The sequence below is a fragment of the Polypterus senegalus genome, chromosome 6 (genome assembly GCF_016835505.1).
Source record: "Polypterus senegalus isolate Bchr_013 chromosome 6, ASM1683550v1, whole genome shotgun sequence".
In the NCBI taxonomy this organism is placed as follows: domain Eukaryota; kingdom Metazoa; phylum Chordata; class Cladistia; order Polypteriformes; family Polypteridae; genus Polypterus; species Polypterus senegalus.
The window spans coordinates 75,865,631-75,887,056 of record NC_053159.1 but is presented as its reverse complement, the minus strand read 5'-3'; the positions used below and the strand labels follow the sequence as shown (position 1 = coordinate 75,887,056).

The 21,426-nt window shown below is 37.5% G+C and overlaps 1 protein-coding gene across 1 annotated transcript in view; it reads left to right on the top strand.

The window, feature by feature from the left end:
* The first annotated feature begins 6,959 nt into the window (after positions 1–6,959).
* The window catches only part of slc19a1 (solute carrier family 19 member 1), a 34,174-nt gene continuing 19,707 nt past the window's right edge, over positions 6,960–21,426 (top strand). Inside the window, exons 1-2 of the mRNA XM_039756358.1 lie at positions 6,960–7,284; positions 11,662–12,393. Of these exons, the coding sequence (XP_039612292.1) occupies positions 12,205–12,393 (189 nt within the window). The 5' untranslated portion in view covers positions 6,960–7,284; positions 11,662–12,204. The remainder of the gene's footprint in view (positions 7,285–11,661; positions 12,394–21,426) is intronic.

The following is a 21,426-nucleotide window of genomic DNA, read 5'->3' as shown; positions in this document are numbered from 1 at the left end:
CACAGGCGAAGTTCCTAAGGCCAAAAACACAGAACAATAGTTCAAGAGATGTTGAATGCCAAGGAAAATAGATACGTTTTAAGAGTGGACTTAAAAACAGACAAGGTTGGAGCAGTTCTGATGTGAAACGGGAGATCATTCCATAACTTTGGACCAACAACAGAAAAGGCACGGTCACCTCTGGTTTTTAGTCTTGACCTAGGCACTTGCAACAAATTAAAATTAGTAGATCTGAGTGATCTTGGTGGAATGTAAGGCTGTAACAAATCAGTTAAGTACTGTGGGGCCAGACTATGTAAAGATTTAAAAACACATTAGGATTTTGTAATCAATTCTATATTTAACTGGCAGCCAATGAAGTGAAATTAAAACCGGCGTAATATTCTTGTATTTGCAGTTTCCTGTGAGAAGCCGGGCTGCTGCATTTTGGACTAACTGCAATCGAGAGACACAAGACTGAGAGACACCGACATATAAAGAGTTGCAGTAGTCAAGCCGAGATGTTACAAATGCGTGCATAGCTATTTCAAGCTTCTTTGGAGATAGAAATGGCTTTACTTTTGAAAGAAGACGAATATGGTAAAAACAAGACTTAACCACTGTACTTATCTGCTTATCAAATTTGAGGTTACTGTCAAACAAAACACCCAGATTTCTGACACATGAGGTACTGTACGGTGATAGAGATGTACTTTTAAAATCATATACGCATTGATCAGTGGGACCAAACACTATGAATTCAGTTTTACTCTCATTGAGGCTCAAAAAGTTTGTTGCCAGCCAAAGTTTTAGCTCCTCCAAACAATCCAGAATAGGCTTAAAGGCATTCTTATTTCCACGCTTTAAAGGAATATAAATCTGAGTGTCATCTGCATACAGATGGAAAGAGACCCCATATTTACTAAAGATAGACCCTAATGGAAGCAGATAAAGAGAGAACAACGCTGGACCCAGAATCGATCCCTGAGGTACACCAGATCTTAACTGTATCTCAGAAGAGGAATGGTGCCCAATATTGACCACAAACCTCCTATCAGAAAGATATGACCTAAACCATTGTAATACTATGCCCGTAAACCAACGCACGTTTCAAGACGTGAAATTAGAACGTTATGATTGACCAGATCAAAGGCAGAGCTGAGGTCTAACAAAACCAAAGCCGTAAACTGGCCAGAGTCCGTAGTCAACATGACATCATTTAAAACTCGTAAGAGGGCTGACTCCGTGCTATGGCAAGATTTAAAACCAGACTGAAACTTTTCGCAAATAGAATTATAAGATAAATGTGACTGAAGTTGGTTTAAAACAACTCTCTCAAGGATTTTAGATAAAAAAGGCAGATTTGAAATGGGACGGAAATTAGACAGCAGTGTGGAATCGAGATTTGTTTTTTTAAGATGAGGTCTCACTGTAGCAAGTTTGAAATCATGGGGAACAGTACCAGTTTGGAGACACTTGTTAATAACAGACAGCAGATCAGGGCCAACAGTGTCAATAATCTGCCTGAGAAAGCGTGGTGGAATAACATCCTGGGGACACATTGTGGATTTCAAACTAGACATAGTCCTAATCAAGGTGTTCAGGTTCACAGACTCAAATCCAGACCAAATAGAACCAGAATATGGAGCTTCAACCAATTTATATGAAGACATTGACAATGTAGCTGTTATTTCAGAGATCTTATCATTAAAATAAACAGCAAAATTCTCACATAGAGTGACAGATACCTCAGGAAAAAGATTAACTTTTGGATAAAGTGCAGTCTCAATAGTAGAAAATAAAATATTTGGCTTATATCTGTTTTGTGTTATTAACTCTGAGAAATATTTACACTTTGCTGCCTTAGCAGCTCGCTGAAAGGCAGAAAGAGAATCCCGTAGGATTTCATATGAAACTTGTAATTTGTCTTTTTTCCACTTTCGTTCTGCCTTTCTACAAGCCTGTCTAAGGGAACGAGTGGTATCATTATGCCAAAGTACTGAATTTTGCTTACGTTTTTTCACCCTTAGTGGTGCGATAGAATTTAAGATATTTAAACAATTATTATTAAAATTACTAAGATGTTCATTTGCATCCAAGCAACAGGTGAGAGAGTCCATAACCTGAGTAGCACTTAATAGTTCATACTTCGAAGAGAATTCTTCTCTTGAGCGATCCGTAAAAATACGAGTCCAGCGTAACAGTGATGATTGGCTTGGGTTATTTCCGTCGAACAACATAGAAAACCGAATAGGCAGATGGTCAGATATACCAGCGTCCATGATCTTTATATCAAACAGTGACAGACCACGAGATAGGATCAAATCCAATGTATGTCCCTGAGCATGAGTAGGTCCAGTCACCCATTGCACAAAATCAAAGGAATCAAGTATACTAAGTAAATCCTTTGAAAATGGTTTAGAGCCACAACACACATGGATGTTAAAATCTCCCAGTATTAAAATCCTGTCATAACTAACGACAATTTCACTCAGAAATTGAGCAAATTCATTAAGAAAATCCTTATTAACATTGGGTGGTCGATAGATGACAGCAAAAACAACAGGGTTCACTAGAGAAAGTTGAAACAGCAGAACTTCAAAACAGTTATGAGGCCCAGTTGACAGTCGGCTGCAGAGATACGAGTTTTTGAACACTGTAGCCAAGCCCCCACCACGGCCAGATAACCGAGGTGAATTTAAAAAGCTACAGCCGGGGGCAGGAGTTCGGTGAAGGGACTTAAATCACCAGGTTTAATCCAAGTTTCGGTAATACATAAAGCATCCAGAGCATGTAGAGTAAAAAAGTCATTTAAGATAAAAGTCTTATTTACCAGAGAGCGTGCGTTGATTAAAGCCACATGAAACGGCAACTCTCCCTGGGGTTGTGTGGATCTACGAAACGGTCGAAGATTAGACTCATTTACTCCACCACGACGAACACGCGGAGGAAAACGGCGCAAAGAAACAAGGCTGGGGACAACTGGTCGAAGCCAACGATACGATGCATCCAGCGAACGCCAATGAAGACGTAACCCGCGGATCATCCCAGTCCCGACAGACAGCAGGCAAGCAGAAGATCTCAAACGAGCTGCGACTCCACCTCGCTTTCCGCGTTTCCTCCTTCGCTTCCTTTTCCAGGGTAAGTCAGTAAGATGCCGACACTGGCAAACAGGGAAAATGCAGGAATGAGTGGGCCGCGGAAAGGGACAAGGCGCACAAGCGTCAATCCTAGATGACACGCAAGTGTCGGTCCTAGCTGTTTCAAAAGCCACTCGAATGTTCAGAAGTGTTTGGCGGTCATAGACCAACGCCGTTTCACAGCTAGTAGTTAAAATAGACAATAATAAAAACATAAGCACTAAAAACAACAGAGACAGAGAGAGCGAAAAATGGCATGCCAGATACAACGGCGCCATCTTAAATCAGATCACTAGGACAGCATTTTTTCAATTAAGAAATATAGCAAAAGTTAGACCTCTTATATCATTGAAAGATGCTGAGAAATTAGTTCACGCTTTTGTTTTCAGTTGACTAGACTACTGTAACGCACTCCTCTCAGGACTACCCAAAAAAAACATAAATCACTTGCAACGAGTGCAGAATGCAGCTGCTAGAATCCTAACTAGAAAAAGAAAATCCGAGCACATCACCCCAGTTTTGATGTCACTACACTGGTTACCTGTATCATTTAGAATTGACTTTAAAATACTGCTTATGGTTTATAAAGCCTTAAATAATCTTGCTCCTTCTTATAAATCGGAATGTCTGACGCCTTATATTCCAAATCGTACCCTTAGATCTTCAAATGAGTGTCTGCTTAGAATTCCAAGAGCTAAACTTAAAAGAAGCGGTGAGGCAGCCTTCTGCTGTTATGCACCTAAAATTTGGAATAGCTTGCCAATAGGAATTCGCTAGGCTAATACAGTGGAGCACTTTAAAAAACTGCTAAAAACACATTCCTTTACCATGGCTTTCTCATAACTTAATTTTTAGTTTAATCCTGATGCTCTGTATATTCAATTAATTATCATAACTATTCATGGTGGCTCCAAAATCCATACTAACCCCTACTCTCTTTTCTGTTCTCTTCCTGGTTTTCTGTGGTGGTAACCTGCGCCATCACCACCTAATCAAAGCACCATGATGTTCCTACATTGATGGATTAAAGGTCAAAAGTCCACATGACCATCATCATCAAGTCCTTCCATGAGAACCTTAAAAACAATGAGGACAGATCATTTATGTTAGGTAGAATGCCCAGAGGGGGCTGTGCGGTCTCATGGTCTGGAACCCCTGCAGATTTTATTTTTTCTCCAGCCGTCTGGAGTTTTTTTTTTGTTTTTTCTGTCCTCCCTGGCCATCGGACCTTACCTTTATTCTATGTTAATGAGTTTTGTCTTATTTTAATTCTTTAATTCTTTTTTCTCTTTCTTCATCATGTAAAGCACTTTGAGATACATTATTTGCATGAAAATGTGCTATATAAATAAATGTTGTTGTTGTTGTAACTTTCAGTCAGACAAGGTGTTGAACTCAAATGCTGAAGGGTCTCATTGGCTGCTGGTTTTCTTTCCAGTCATTTTCTTAATTGCTAGTGAAACACGCGTCATTTGCTTTCATTTGCTTACTAATATTCTGAACTCTTTAATTGTTTCTTTTCTCTTTAACCAGTAGCCAAACAACAATATGGCAAACCAACAGATGAACATCAACTTCATTATGTTTACACCTGCATGTCCATTATGCATTATCTATTTCAATAATGTATTTGAAAAGAAAAATATGAAAATCAGAGAAATATTAATGAGCTCTGTTTTACAAAAGATTTGGATAGTATGCTCAGAAATAAAAATCATCAGTTTCCCAGACGTTTCTGATAAGGTTCATTTATGCGTACTAAAGTCAATTGAAACTCCTTGACAGGTGATCTCAATTGAACAAGTTCTGTGTCTTCTAAAACCAAGTGGCTGCACCGGTGATGATTTAGACTTGTCAACTTAGGGGGGGCAAATATTTATGAAATCAATTATTTTATGTTTTATATTTGTAATTAATGTACACCACTCTGTAGAGATCTGTTTTCACCTTAGCATTAAAGAGTATTTTTCTATTGATAAACAAAAAAAGCCTAATTAAATCCACTGTGATTCAATGCTGTATAATACAATTTGAAAACTTATAAGGGAGTGAATTGTTTTATAGGCACTGTATGCTACCTATCCATCTATATAAATAATTTTGTACTTTCAAACAGTGCAGTGTTTCTTTCTCACTAAAGAAATATCTTAGAAGTATAAATTTCTGGCTGTTCACAAAATAACACTTTTAAGATTGCTAATAGATACATACATGTAAGGTTTTTTTTAATGACTGAATTTGATTAGCAGTACCCTGTCCAGGGTTTGTTCCTGCCTTGTGCTCTATGGTGAATTGGACAGGCTTCAGCAGACCCCTGTGCCCCTTTTCAGGACTAAGCAGGTTGGAAAATGACTGACTGAACTTGATTTAAGTTGTTTGTTGTACAGTGCATTATGTTAAATGTTACTGACACTGGCTGGATCATCGCTAGAGGTCTTAACTGATTATTTGAACCCTCTCTTGTCCAGTTTTGGACTATTCTTCCTGGTGCTGATTATTTATCAATAAACTATATAATAAAATGCTACTCTTTGTGTGTGTGTGTCCAGTCCAGTCCTCAATATGATTGGTCAGTTTGACATGACAGCATTTCAAAGACAACAAAATGAATAACTTACTAAGCGATGTTGGGTCACTAATACTAACAAAGAACAACCTAGGTCACCTTCAAAGACAGGAAGTATTTGCAAGAATACAAATTATGTTTTCACAACAGGTAATAGGGGCTTTCTATCATTGGTGCTAGTCAAAATGCTGTCAGGAGGCAAGCAAGACGCCTTGAAATGACAAGAGTTTAAAAAGCAGGCATAATGGGAGCGCAATCAAGAGAGGAAACGGTGGATGAGAGCTTGACACACATGAAGACAGTGAAAAAAGTATAGGAGACATGCCAAGGGTACACATAGGGCAATAGATATCAATTTCTAAAAATGATTCATTCAATTACCTGTCTTTGACAGGTAAGCAGAGCTATTATATCATAAAAATGGTATTGCATAGTTCTTGCCAGTGCTGACCCAAATGATTATTTCTCATTTTATTGCTTTTGTATGTAGTTTACTACCCTTGTATGAATTGCTTGTTTGTGGCACAGTACAACGGCGATCGAGTGAATGTGACAGACATGCATGCCCTTTTCATCGGCTCCCCTGCAGCTTGAAATGAAACTGCTGATTTGACTCAGCAATTACATCATTCTTTGTCCTGCCTTTCCTGGCTGATGTACTGTAAAAGTCACTGCTGTATTAATACTATTCTTCTCTCTCATATTTCTCTACAATTAACTCTTTTGCAATTTTTGTTTAAAAATACATATACCCTCTGTTTATTTAATTAGCTAAAGGGAAATTACATAATTAAAGCAGAGTAATGTTAACCATCTATTCTCTAATCTAACCATTTTTTTAAAATCACCATAAAATGAAATACATTGCCTATTTTATTAGTTGTTATATGTATTGTGTATTTTATTTCATATTACTCTATTAGAGTACTCCAGTATTTTTTTAGACTTTATTTCTTTAAATATAGTATTATGGATAAGATCTTTTACAGTTTGTTCAAAAGATATATTTAAGTTTTTTTATGCTGTGGCATGTGAAGTGACTATATTATTTGTCAAATTATTCATTACCTTTGTAATCTGCTTGTCAGATGCAAACCTGCTATTTTGTATTTGATGTAGATGTTCTACCTTATAACATTAGTAATCCAATTCAGGGTCGTCATGCTAGCCTATACTACACAGAAGTATCAATGTTAACACTCCTCTTCCAGCCGCGTAAATACGGTATTTCTTCCACGCCACAATTTGTCAAAATTACCCAGAACTCACAGCGCGCTGTTTACCGTAGACCAGTCGCGAATACAGCATGTGTACATAGTTGCACATGTTTTTTTTTTTTATAAAAAGACGCATAAAGGAGGTAAACCATCTTAACAAAAAGGCAAACCCCGAGAGCTGATTTGGCTGCTTTTCAAAACCTCGGACAACAACCGTTTACTCTTCGCGTTGCTTTCTGGGAATTGTATTTCACAAGACCTTTGACCCAATTCCTGAGCTTGGACACTCAAGTACTTATTGTCTTAAAGCTTAGACACTCAAAGGGAGACTTGAAAGGAATACAAGTATTCGAAATTGAAAACATGCAGTGTCAGTTTTCAGGTAAGTATGCCTTGGCGGTTTATTTATTTTAAAGGAGAATTTAAAACTGAATGATGCCACGTGTATCGATACATTTTAAAAGCGCCTGTTAAATAAAATGTTAAGACTGTAAAGACTGTTAAATGGGCGACGAGAAACAACTACAGTGGGCTGACACTCAGGTTCCGTAGAGTAAAGCTCTACTAAGAATCAGATAAAAAAGCATTTACTCCGCAAGTGCACCAGGGAAGAGGTAACTTTTACGTGTTCTTTAACGAAAAAGAATGTATCCACTTATCAACGGCTTTCCTTCCAACCGAGCTCTTCACTGGAGGCCGTGCTTTATATGGTGAATTCTATGCAATGCAGCATTTTTCCGTAGCTTACGACTATTGTGGTTCGCGCCGTTTTAATATGCAATTTTGACTCATTGGTGTACAAATTTATTTAATTTTAGTGAAAGTTGTATTCTTTGAATATAACAAGTTAAAGTTCAGTCAATCTTGAGTAATATCCTTTTTCTAAAATACACAGTTCACGTTATCTTCAAGTCCGGATCATCGAAAAAGTCTTAACTCGCCTTTTCATATTAACTTTAAGTAGACTAAATATCGGTAACAGATCTGCCTTTGAAAGAATTACATACACAGTGTGAGTTTTGTTTTTCAGAGTTTTTATTTTGTATGTTTGTTCCCCCAGGTTCTGACTGAATATGTATTTACTTGTGATTTTTTTCTGATACGTGTCGTTATGCGTTTCAGATAGCCAAGCGTTGGCCTCGTGTACTGAAAAAGTAATACAGTTGCCCCTTGCAAGATTTTTTTGTACAGCACTAGATTTTAGGATCCTTTAGGTCAGACATTAATAGTAATTAGCTGTTTCATCGCAGTAAATAACTTGAGTTTTTACTGAAATAGGAGTATCGGTCAGGCAGAGTCCAGAATCGATTTGTGTCTCAAATGGTAGCGTTCTTCCTGAACCCGGAAGGTATGATAAAATGTATAATAGACCCCCATCTGTCATCATAATGCTTATTTAACAGGGCTCTCAAATGTTATTGGCAGTTCAGTTTATTTTTAGTTGTTTATTCTATATTTTGTCCGAACATGTGGAGTTCTTCCCACTGTTTCAGTATTTTCATATGATTTATGCTGGACTGGAATCATCTTGTAATGAATCTTGTATCTTGCGTTGTGCTGTATAGTGTGTGTGTGTGTTTTTTTTCCTTGTGAAGTGCTCAAGGGATGGTGACTGCAGTGAAGGGTGCTTTAAAATACCGACTGATTTGCGTACTACAAGGTGGAATGACATTAGATAGGAGTGCCATTCGATCAGAGTGTATCTTGTATAGTTCTTTCACTGAGCACATCATCATATGGTGATGTACTTTGATATGAAAGACCATAACAGAGAAAGAAGTGAATGCCTTCAGGGTGTATCATGAGAAAACGGCTGTTACTGCATCTTGCAAGGACACTAAAACTCTTGTATAGCAAAGCCAAGAAAAGATGTATCTTTATTTGCGCAACTCATTCCTTGTTTGCTTGTATTTATAAGATCTGCACATGCTTTATTAGAATACACACGTTTGATTTAGAGCTTTGCACAATACCATTGACTGTTTAAATAGTGCTTTTTTTGTTAAAACCATGAAATAGTTTGTTCATGATTTTCCTTGATATTATGAATGGCTGCATTATGCAAGGCAACGTAGCTGCGCAGAGTGTTCACATATTCCTCTTATTCTGATTGCCGGAGTGTTTTTTTTTAAAAACTGCATTATGATTCTGCTGAGATTAATTGATCACTAGGTCAAATAGCGTGGCAGATCAGGCACTGTGACCACCTATTGAAATCACTGAGCCCCTAAAATGCAATGTCCAGGTTTTTTGGCACATCTTTTACCTAGTTTGTATTTAAAGTGCCACGCTTCTAGAACTGTTGTGCTCTGCCCGATTAATAGTGACTAAAACAGAGTCCCCTTGGTTCCCATGCACGCATCCTTTGTATGGTCAGTTAGGTTATTAGAAAAAACCTAGCCTCTTGGTAGTCTGTGAGTGTCTTCTCAGTTTTGCATTATTCTGTTATTAATACAGCTAAGATATTACGATAACTTAAATTAGACGTCTGCTTTTTAATACCTATCAATGCACACCACACCTGTCATGACTTGGAGGGAGCCAGGTTTCTCTGTTTTGTAGTTCCTTGTAGTTCGATCCCTGGGTCTTCTCTGGGGTCTCCTCCCAGCTGGTCATGCCTGTAAAACCTTTTAGGTATCAGATGCCCAAACCACCTCAACTGACTCTTACCGATGTGGAGGGTCAGTGGTTCTATTCCTAGCCTCTCTCAAATGTCTGTGCTTCTCGCCCTATCGCTAACATAGAGCACATTTCGGTCGCTTGGACCCGTGATCTCACCCTTTTTCGGTGATTGCCCAAACCTCATGACCATATGTAAGGGTAGTGATATAGATCAACTTGTAATTCTAGACCTTTCCCATCTGGCTAAAGTCCTTCTTCACCACTGCAGATTGGTATAGTGACCACACAACTGTGCTTACCTCCCCGATTTATCTGTTGCGCTCACCATCATGTTCGTGAACAAGACCTGGTGGTAATTATTTGAGGCAGTAACACAACTCTCACTCTGAGAGGACAGTCCAATTTGTTTTTACTGACAACCATAGCCTATTGGTTAAATTGGCTTTGTTGAAATTAGAATCAACACAGGGTAATCTCTTAGAATGTACTGCAAGTATGTGTTTTTCATAGTACTGTATCCACTGCCATCAAAACCCTGGTGTTGGCATGTTGTGGTATGTGGAATGCAATCAGGAAAACACTGAGCAACTCCCTAAGAAGCAAAATGGACAACACCTGATCATAAAATAATCCAGACCAGCTAAGCAGTTTTTTTTAGACTATTTTAATTTAATCATTGTATCTGCTCAGCAGAATTAAAGGTCCAGAATAGGAGCTTTTTAAACAGATCTAACTTAGGGCCGAATGCCTCCCACAAATCTCGCACCCTTTAACAGACGAACTACTCCTGGTGGGAACTGTTAACCTTGTCACCCACTCATTCATGCCAGACATGTTATTTCTACTCAAGATAAGTAATGGGGGAAATTTCAGTGCAGCATTTATAAAGAAAATGATTATGGACTACCTGATTTAACTTACCATTTACTTGCATGTACTCAGTTTAACTGCTATTTTCTGTTCAGTAATAAAAGTACATTACTGCTTAAAATCAATGCTAAATAAAAATTCTAACATGATATCGGTGACACGTAAATTGGTGAATGGCAAGATTATTCAGGATATTTTCATTTACATATACTCTCTTGTAGCTACACATTTTTCAGATCAGGTTTTCAGCATGTCTTTTTGTCAGGTTTGTCATCTTTCTGTTGGGAGATTTATGCTTGTATCAGCGTATGGAGGAAACACTAGATGGGTAATATCTATTACCGAAGGGTAATATTTAATAGGAAAATCAAATGAATTCAAAATGTACAAAATTTTATGCTGTGGAGTTCCAAATTTCACTTCAGTAAAATCGATTATTGCCAATTATTTCAGAGTTTTTGTAAAACAGCCTTTATTTTGGTGTTTTCAGTGTGCTGCACTTGAGTGATCAGATTTTATTAATGCTTATTCTGCATTCTAAATCAGGATTGGCCATTAAAATGAACTGATCTCCTAACTCTTCCAAACTAATCAAATAAGTTCAATATATTTTAATTAATAATATTTAAATTTTTATACTAATGAAAATTACTTTGGTTTCAAAAACCTAAAGAACGATACAAGTTTGGAGTTGCCCTGCTAACTACACATTACAGTGATTCTGCTTTTCAAGTCTACTTTCAAGATTGAATGAATAATTGTAGTAGTCTAGTTTGTCTTGTGCTCAGTGACACTAAATGCTTAAATTTTATTTTGCAATGAACGTACAGAACAGGTCACTTAGTAACTTTTGTTAAATGGCCTCAGTTACATTTAAGCCAGTAAAAAAATGGATGGAGAGTTGAACAGGCAGGTGTAACCATGTCCTTTTATATTGGTATGCAAACTGCATTAAAAAAACGATTTATTTTTCTGTAATTTTTAATTCATTTATTCAGGTGTAGGAAACAAATTAAAGTGATTACAACTCAGAGCTGATTGGTCAATAACTAATCATCTTGTTGTCAAAACAAACACAAATTAGGTGTTTTAATTTCTGAACTAATTCAGAATGGGATAAGTGTGCTAATCATGAGAGCCTTTTCTGATTTGAAAGAGACCAAGTTAAACCAGTGGGATTTTAAATAAAAACATGATAATGTGGTGAACAAGGAATTTTTTTAACTATTCATTAATTTTATTAACCAATTTTTATTTTTTTTTCCAGATACAAATTTGATATGACAACTGTACATGGTGGAGTAAAGAAAATAAGAAGTCCTTCCAACAAAATGGATTAAGCTGAATGATGAAATAAATAAGTTTGAATATATTATACTCCACACTATTTTAATACTTTTTTCCTCGAATGTTAATATTTCCTTTTTAATGTCTATGCAGTCTTCAAATTAACAAACAGAAACAATTTTAATATGGTTTGAGTGCCCCCTATATATAATCCATTCCTAATCAAATTTGAAAGCAAAATATTTTAAAACGTTTACAAAAATACATGTTTCATTTAATAGCTAAAGAGATGCTTGCAACATTTTATAACAAGGTGCACTTAAGTATATATCTGAACTATTTTTTAGTAAGAGGATTTATGGCAACTACATTCTCCTATACATAGTATAATAGACTTCCAGAATTTTCTAAGTTTTGCTGGCAAAACTGAGGAAGCATAAAGGTTGTCGCTTGTCTGTTATATATATTTTTTATTAAAGAGTAGTTTTTTATGAAAAAAAGTTAAATACTTTAACTTTTTAAAATGGCCCTGACAGAAGACTCCTCAAATCATGAAACAAACGTTTCTCAACAGAATGAACAAATCAATCAGCGCTGGAAGTGGTCTGTGATATTTCTTTGTTTTTATGGCTTCATAGTTCAGATTAAACCTGGTGAGAGCTTCATCACTCCATTTCTCCTGAGTTTTGAAAAGAACTTTACTAAAGAACAGGTAAGAATAGTAAAGAATTTCTGCATTTTTTGAGAAATTTGTTTTGTTTCCTTCTAATCTCTGGGGGGTTGGGTAGTGTGGGAGATTCTTTTTTATTTATTTTCTTACAATGATGTATGTTATTACTTTGAATAATGAGTTATTGGTACTGCTGGATGCATTATTGTTAATATTTTTAGAAATATTTTTTTTTGTTAAAATATTACTTTTCCCTGACACACTCCAGTAATCTGTGAATTTATGATTATTGCCCCATTGATAGTACGTACATCAACTGTAATGTATCGTGTATTTCAGTGAATAACGTACATTTGTATAACCAAGGTTTAAATTGCTCTTTTCATTATTATGTGAGTGTAATTCATCCTAGTTTTATAAAAAAAAAAGTGTTCTAAAGTAGTTCAGTAAATTGTGTAAAAGATTAAAAAATCTCATCATTATATACATTTTGTTTGCTTTATTTGTATAATATTTATTGTGTGATCATTTTGTTTTGTGTTTTTGTTAATTTTATATTTTCCTTATTAAATATTTCACCTTTATGCTGTATTGGACCATTAACAAGTTCTGTAACATTATTTTCACATGTGTAGTGAAATACTGTCCAGTGTAGGGGATTGTTACTTTTCTCATGAAATAAATAATTTTAAAATCTTAAAAAATGAGAAAAAGTGGTGCATATTAGTTGGGTACTGAACTAAAATACATGTAGAACTGAAAAAGAACAGATGGCACGATATTAAGATTCACATTATCACCTGTATTGTCAGCAAGTGTTGCAACATTAAGGATAGTGTCACATTAGAACATGTTAACAGTCTGGAAATTCACTCCTTTATGTACCCAGTATAGGGGACAGTGCTTAAGCTTATTGATGTGTATTTGATTGTATAGAGATGTTCAGAAATATTTGTGTGATAGATGCAAAGTATTTGGACAACTGTAAACATCAACCACTGATGAGAAGTTAAAGGAAGCTAGGTCAATAGTTCTCAGTGACAGACAATGGACAAAAGTGGAAATAGCACTGCAATGAGGAGATGCCATTAATTTAAATGTATTTGTGAGGTTTAAGGAGTGATGTATAAGTGAATGTTTTTTTTTTTATTGAAAGGCATTTAAATGTTTATAGACAGGTGGCGTAAATGTACTAAGAAATGGGTGGACTAAATTGAAGAATAAGTGTAGTTTGAAATAACAAAAATAAAACTTACAGAAACACTTTGAAGACCATTTGCACACTTTGTGTGCCTGAAATTCATTAAAATTATGTGTGAAAACAGAGTACCAAAAATCTCAACCCATATTTCAACGCCACTTCCACCCTGCCATAATGAACAGTAGATTACATGACATATTAATGAAGTATCTATCTATCTATCTATCTATCTATCTATCTATCTATCTATCTATCTATCTATCTATCTATCTATCTATCTATCTATCTATCTATCGCCTTGCTCAGAGCAAGACTACTACTTCTTCTTCTTTCGGCTGTTCCCGTTAGGGGTCGCCACAGCGGATCATCTTCTTCCATATCTTCCTGTCCTCTGCATCTTGTTCTGTTACACCCATCACCTGCATGTCCTCTCTTACCACATCCATAAACACATGTATCATTAATTCAAGACAAGTACTCAAATATAGTAGGATAATGATGGCAGACACAATTCTTGGATAACCTATGGACTGACATTATGTACTTACTTGTGGGAGGGGCAGAAAATAGATGGATTAATAGATGCTTTATTCCAGCACAGTGGTGCAAGAAACTGAAATTTATTTTGAGAATGCTGGTTTCAAGACAAGAACCACTAGTGAATGGAAGTCTATCTTGCTTGGGGGAGACTTGTGCACATAGACACTCATTTGTTTCTAAACAAGTTAGAGTTGCAGATTGCCAATTTCTTGCCTTTAGCTGACTAGGCTGATTTCGTGCTTTCAATCTAAGAGAAAAACAGAGTCCTTACATGAAACCTCTGAACATTTTAAAATTTTTATTTAGTGTGAAACTCTCAAATGAATGCAAAAGGCAGATAATCAAACTTCACTTCATAGAGCAACTTTCACACCACACACTGTCATAATGCACTTTGCAAAGTACACAAGCATACAGATTTTTTTTAACCAAAATGGTGTTTTTGAATGTAAATAATGTAAAATATTCACATTTTGGTGTTTTGCATCCTTAAATGAAGACACACACAAAATATTTTTCCACCTGCATCTACTCAATGCTCTTATGTTTGTGTGTGTGTGTGTGTGTGTGTGTGTGTGTGTATATATTTATATGTTTGTGTGTGTATATACACATATACACACCCCCGTGTTTGGTTTACCAGATATACAATTTAAAGAGATTAATTTCATGGGAATTGTTACATATGCATTATTTTCACTTTTACTTTAAAAACTTTTGTAAAAACAATATTTGTCCTTTATTTCCGGCCCCGGGCGTGGTTAAATCTTTCTCGCAGGATGTATAACGCTGCTCATGTTGTGAAGGGGAGGCTGAACGCATGCTAAGGAGATGCTGTCGGATCATCTGCTGTCTTTCTGCTGCTGGTGAGCTGCGAATTCTTTTTTTCGTGCTGCACGTCGATCATTTAAAAGCCTGTACAGCAGCTGTTCTTTTGCCACTTCGCGTCTCTGCCGCTCGCATTGTGAAAGGGGGGCTGAACACAGGCTAAGGAGGAGCAGTTGGATCATCTGCTGGCTTCCTGCTGCTGCTGCTGGCAAGCTTGTCGTTGTTTTAAGAGCTGGGAGCACATGATGTCTGTCTGCCAAAAGCATTCCAACAACTGCTTGGTTTAATGTCCGTGAACTTGTTTTAAATGTTGTCTCCCTGCCTTGTCTCACGTGACATTAAATAAAGTGACTCTCGCGGGACGTCAAATTGTCATCTGAGAAGATTATGGCTCGTCTCCCTCCCAGGAATTTTTTTGATTTTATTTATATAAAATATATTTGTGAATTTATAGATAGATAGATAGATAGATACTTTATTAATCCCAAGAGGAAATTCACATACTCCAGCAGCAGCATACAGATGAAGAACAATATTACATTTAAAGAGTGATAACAATGAAGGTATAACAGACAGACAATAACTTTGTACAATGTTAACGTTTAAACAGGGGTGGAATTGAAGAGTCGTATGGTTTGGGGGAGGAACGATCTCCTCAGTCTGTCAGTGGAGCAGGATAATGACAGCAGTCTGTCGCTGAAGCTGCTCCTCTGTCTGGAGATGATACTGTTCAGTGGATGCAGTGGATTCTCCATTATTGACAGGAGCCTGCTCAGTGCCCGTTGCTCTTCCACAGATGTCATACTGTCCAGCTCCATGCCTACAATAGAGCTTGCCTTTCTCACCAGTTTGTCCAGGCGTGAGGCATCCCTCTTCTTTATGCTGCCTCCCCAGCACACCACCACGTAGAAGAGGGCGCTCGCCACAACCGCCTGATAGAACATCTGCAGCATCTTATTGCAGATGTTGAAGGATGCCAGCCTTCTAAGGAAGTATAGTCAGCTCTGTCCTTTCTTACACAGCGCATCAGTATTGGCAGACATTCATATAGAGTTAAAACATTCAAGTTCCTAAAAAAAGATAAAGTGATACTGGTTTGGTACAAGTTATATAATAATACTTTGAGAAACATTTTGTGAAAATACGGCAAATAAAAAACACTATTACTAAATGTGCTTACTCTTTTTCAAAAGTGATGAATGTTGGGGCTGTAGATTAGTAGTTATGATCTTCCTTTTTGTACCATATATGTTTCCTATAAAAACACATTAAGAGATTTATTTGAAATGAAAAGTTGCATATTTTTCTTTTGTGCTTATAAACCTAATATTACAGATTTACTTCCAACTAGTACAAGCATGCGTTAGAACAACTGTGGTACGAACAAGCCATTCATCCTAACAAGCTCATTAATCCTATTTATTTATGCATGATTCCATTGATTCCTTAAAACACTAACTGGCAGATACCAGACTCTATGGTAGGATAGGATATTTCAAGTGTAATTTATTGCATCTCAGTTTTTTTTCTCGGTTTAAAATCAAAGAGGGCTTATGGATAGTTACTGTTGATTAAAAGCAAAAGGGAAAAAAGTCTTAATTGTGAAAGCCTGTTTCTTAGCTACAGAGTCCATGGAATCTGACCTGTGTAAAGGGGCAAGTGTTTTCAGCATGACTTAGATTAACAGCAGAACAGAAGGTAACTGAAATGCATATTAAATAAAAACAGAAGAAGGCAAACTTGTTTTATGTTATTTTCACACATTTCCCTAGAAGTTAAAGACTGGCTAAATTTTTAACCCTTTATCTTGTCAAACAAGCTGCTTTTCATGCTTACTGAGGGCTTTCAGTTATTTCTGCTCCTTAAGTTTTTTACCCTACTACTTGTTCAGCTCTTATTTTTTACCTAGTCTAATTAACCATTCCTCTGTAATTCAAAGATTTCTTGTGGCGGATAAAAGAACAGTTTCTTGGCCCAGGTAATTAGAATTTTATAACACAATGCTTAAAATATTCCAGACCCTGGCTTTGATTTAAATTATTAGAAAATAATTTGTACACCTCAGGTATGTGTTATAGTTAAAGCAACAATCTAATTAAGAGAAACTTTCTTGTGATGTCTGACTTGACTAGTACTAAAACTAGCAGATTCAAACTCTACAAAATAAATTTGAGAGATTTTGGATGATTTGGTGGGAGGCACCAATGATGCAAGTGCTTGACCTACTGTGTTCATGTCACATGATATACCACTGAGCAAGGTACTCCTCACATCCACACAAAGCTGATTTTACTCAGCTGATTTTTATGGAATAAAGTAACAGTTGCTAATTTCTATTACTTGCCAACTGTTCACCAGCAAACAATTTTGGAAATCTGAAGGGTATTGTGAATGTTGTATTCTCAAGTATATCAATCTTGTTCCAAATATCTTTGTGCTGCCAGCTAGGTAATTTAGTGGTACGTTTTCCACTAGTCTTGACATGAATTATAATGTAGTACTTCGTTTAGTTATGAAATTACTTTTTTAATTTTAGTGCTATGGTGAAAATATGAAATGAGCAAGTAATTTATTCCAGGTAGTTTATAGCCATTCTTGATTGCTCAGTCCTATTTAAGATGTATTTTGTCAATTTCTGTCTGTATGAAGAAGAGCTTAGGTTATGCACCCCAATCAATTTGTAAACTTCTTCTTTCTTCTTCTTCTTTTTCTTTAGGCTGCTCCCGTTAGGGGTCGCCACAGCGGATCATCTTTTTCCATCTTTCTGTCCTCTGCATCTTGTTCTGTTACACTCATCACCTACATGTCCTCTCTCACCACATCCATAAACCTTCTCTTAGGCCATCCTCTTTTTCTCTTGTCTGGCAACTCTATCCTTAGCATCCTTCTCCCAATATACTCAGCATCTCTTCTCTGCACATGTCCAAACCAATGCAATCTCGCCTCTCTGACTTTGTCTCCTAACCGTCCAACTTGAGCTGACCCTCTAATGTACTCATTTCTAATCCTATCCATCCTTGTCACACCCAATGCAAATCTTAGCATCTTTAACTCTTCTACCTCCAGCTCTGTCTCCTGCTTTCTGGTCAGTGCCACAGTCTCCAACCCATATATCACAGCTGGTCTCACTACTGTCTTGTAGACCTTCCCTTTCACTCTTGCTGATATCCGTCTGTTACAAATCACTTCTGACACTCTTCTCCACAATGCCTGCACTCTTTTTCACCTCTCTTCCACAATCCCCATTACTTTGTACTGTTGTTCCCAAGTATTTAAACTAATCCACCTTCGCCAACTCTACTCCTTGCATCCTCACCATTCCACTGACCTCCGTCTCATTTACACACATGTATTCTGTCTTGTTCCTACTGGTCTTCATTCCTCTCCTCTCTAGGGTCTCCTCAACCTGTTCCCTACTATCGCTACAGATCACAATGTCATCAGCAAACATCATAGTCCACGGGGACTCCTGTCTAAACCCGTCTGTCAACCTGTCCATCACCATTGCAAATAAGAAAGAGCCGATCCCTGATGTAATCCCAACTCCACCTTGAATGCATCTGTCACTCCTACCGCAGACCTCACCACGGTCACACTTCCCTCGTACATATCCTGTACAACTCTTAAATACTTCTCTGCCACTCCTGACTTCCAATAACACACCTCCTCTCAAGGCACCCTGTCATATGTTTTCTCCAGGTCCACAAAGATTCAATGCAATTCCTTCTGTCCTTCTCTGTACCTCTCCATCAACACTCTCAGAGCAAACATCACATCTGTGGTGCTCTTTCTTGGGATCAAACCATACTGCTGATCACTAATCATCACCTCACTTCTTAGCCTAGCTTCCACTACTCTTTCCTATAACTTCATGCTGTGGCTCAACAATTTTATCCCCCTGTAGTTATAACAATCCAGCACATCGCTCTTATTCTTAAGTATCGGCACCAGTACACTTCTTCTTTTCTCCTCAGGCATCCTCTCATTTTCTAAGATTCTACTAAACAGTCTGGTTAAAAACTCCACTGCCATCTCTCCTAAACACCTCCATGCTTCCACAAGTATGTCATCTGGACCAATGGCTTTTTTCATTCTTCATCCTCTTCATAGCTGTCCTCGCTTCCTCCTTGCTAATCTGTTGCACTTCATGATTCACTATCTCCACATCATCCAACCTCTTCTCTCTCTCTCTCTCTCGTTCTCTTCATTAATCAGCCACTCAAAGTACTATTTCCATCTGCTCAACACACTCTCCTCGCTTGTGAGTACGTTTCTATCTTTATTCTTTATCAGCCTAACGTGCTGCACATCTTTCCTAGCTCGCTCCCTCTGTCTAGCCAATCAGTAGAGGTCCTTTTCTCCCTCCTTAGTGTCCAACCTCTCATACAATTCATGGTACGCCTTTTCTTTAGCCTTCGCCACCTCTTCACCTTGCGCTTTATCTCCTTGTACTCTTGTCTACTTTCTGCATCTTTCTGACTAGCCCACTTCTTCTTTGCCATCCTTTTCCTCTGTGTACTCTCCTGAACTTCCCCATTCCACCACCAGGTTAACTTTTCCTCCTTCCTTTGTCCAGATGTCACGCCAAGCACCCTTTTTGCTGTCACCCTTACTACATCTGCTGTCATTTCCCTACTGTCTGGTAATTCTTCACTACCACCCAGTGCCTGTTTCACCTTCTTCCTACACTCAACCTTGCAGTATTTTTTTTTTCAACTTCCACCATTTGATCCTTGGCTCTGCCCTCATTCTGTTCCTCTTCTTGATCTTCACCATCATCCTACCGACCAACATCCTATGCTGCTTAACTGCACTTTCCCCTGTCACCACTTTACAGTCTTCAGTCTCCTTCAGATTGACTCTTCTGTGTAGGATGTAATCTGCCTGTGTGCATCTTCCTCCACTCTTGTATGTAACCTTGCACGTAACCTTCCTCCCTCTTCTAAAAATACGTATTCACCACAGCCACGTCCATCATTTTGGCAAAATCCACTATCCTCTGACCTTCTTCATTCCTCTCCTTGACACCATACCTACCCATCACCTCCTCGTCGCCTCTGTTCCTTTCACCAGCATGTCCACTGAAATCTGCTACAATCACCACTTTCTGTCCCTTGGGTATACTCTTCATCACTTCATCCAACTCACTCCAAAAATCTTCTTTCTCATCCATTGCACACCCAACTTGCGGGGCATATGCACTAACAACATTCATCATTACACCTCCAATTTCTAGCTTCATAATCATTACTCTGTCTGACTCTCTTTTCACATCCAACACACTCTTGACATACTGTTCCTTCAGAATTACCCCTACTTCATTGCTCCTCCTATCCACACATGATAGAACAATTTGAATCCACCTCAGATCCTCCTGGCCTTACTCCCCTTCCCTTTAGTCTCTTTTACACGCAACATATCAACCTTCCTTCTCTCCATCATATCTGCTAACTCTCTCCCCTTACCAGTCATACTGCCAACATTCAAAGTTCCTACCCTCAGTTCCACTCTCTTTACTTTCCTCCTCTCCTCCAGCATCCAGACACATCTCCCCCATCTTCTTCTTCTTATTCGGCCAACACTAGCCCAGTTTCCGCCAGCACCCTGTTGGCTAACAGTACTGGTGGTGGTTGTTGTTAACCCAGGGCTCGACCAGTCTGGTTTGGAAATTTGTATTGTTGTCCGCACATTGATTTGGCAAAATTTTACACCGGATGCCCTTCTTGACGTAACCCTCCCCATTTATCTGGGCTTGGGACTGACACAAAGAAAAACACTGGTTTGTGCATGCTCTGTGGCTGGGTATTGTAAACAATACATGAAATTCGCATTTCACATCAAGTTGCTATTTCTAAACTGAACAATTTAATTCTATCAAAAGCTGGCAAATCAGATAACTAGACTGTTTTTATCTTTTAAAACCTCACTGGTGGTAACTATAGTGGTTGTCTTAATTCAGCCTCTGTTCATGCATTTTGATCTCACAGTAAAATGCTTTTTTGTGTGACATATTTTGTTTGCTAACATAATGGGATGGATGTTATCGTTTAATATGCTGATTTTATTTCTTACTAAATAATCATACTCTTCCTGAATGTTACAAAACGTCCATAGTGGTCCTGTTTTTTCAATATTGTCATTAAAACAGGGCAGTCTACAAGGATTTGTTAAATGGAGAAAGTACATTGTTCAGAGAGCTGTCCAGTATAATCTGTCAACTAATCAAATTAATCATTTACTTGGTCATTGATTGTTAGAATATTTTGTCCTTTTTACAGTGTTGCTCAACATTGTTATCTGTTCAGCAAAACTTTTACAATGTTAAACTGAAAAGGTGGTAAGCCATTTTCATAAAAATGTTTATGGTGAGCTTATGCTGAAATAGCTAAAAGAGATGAGGCGAAAGGAAATAAAACAATTTCATTCATATAGTATAAACTTATTAAAAGCAATGGCTTTAATGTACGTAGAAATTTTATTTTAACTTTTGAAGGTTTGCTTTCTTT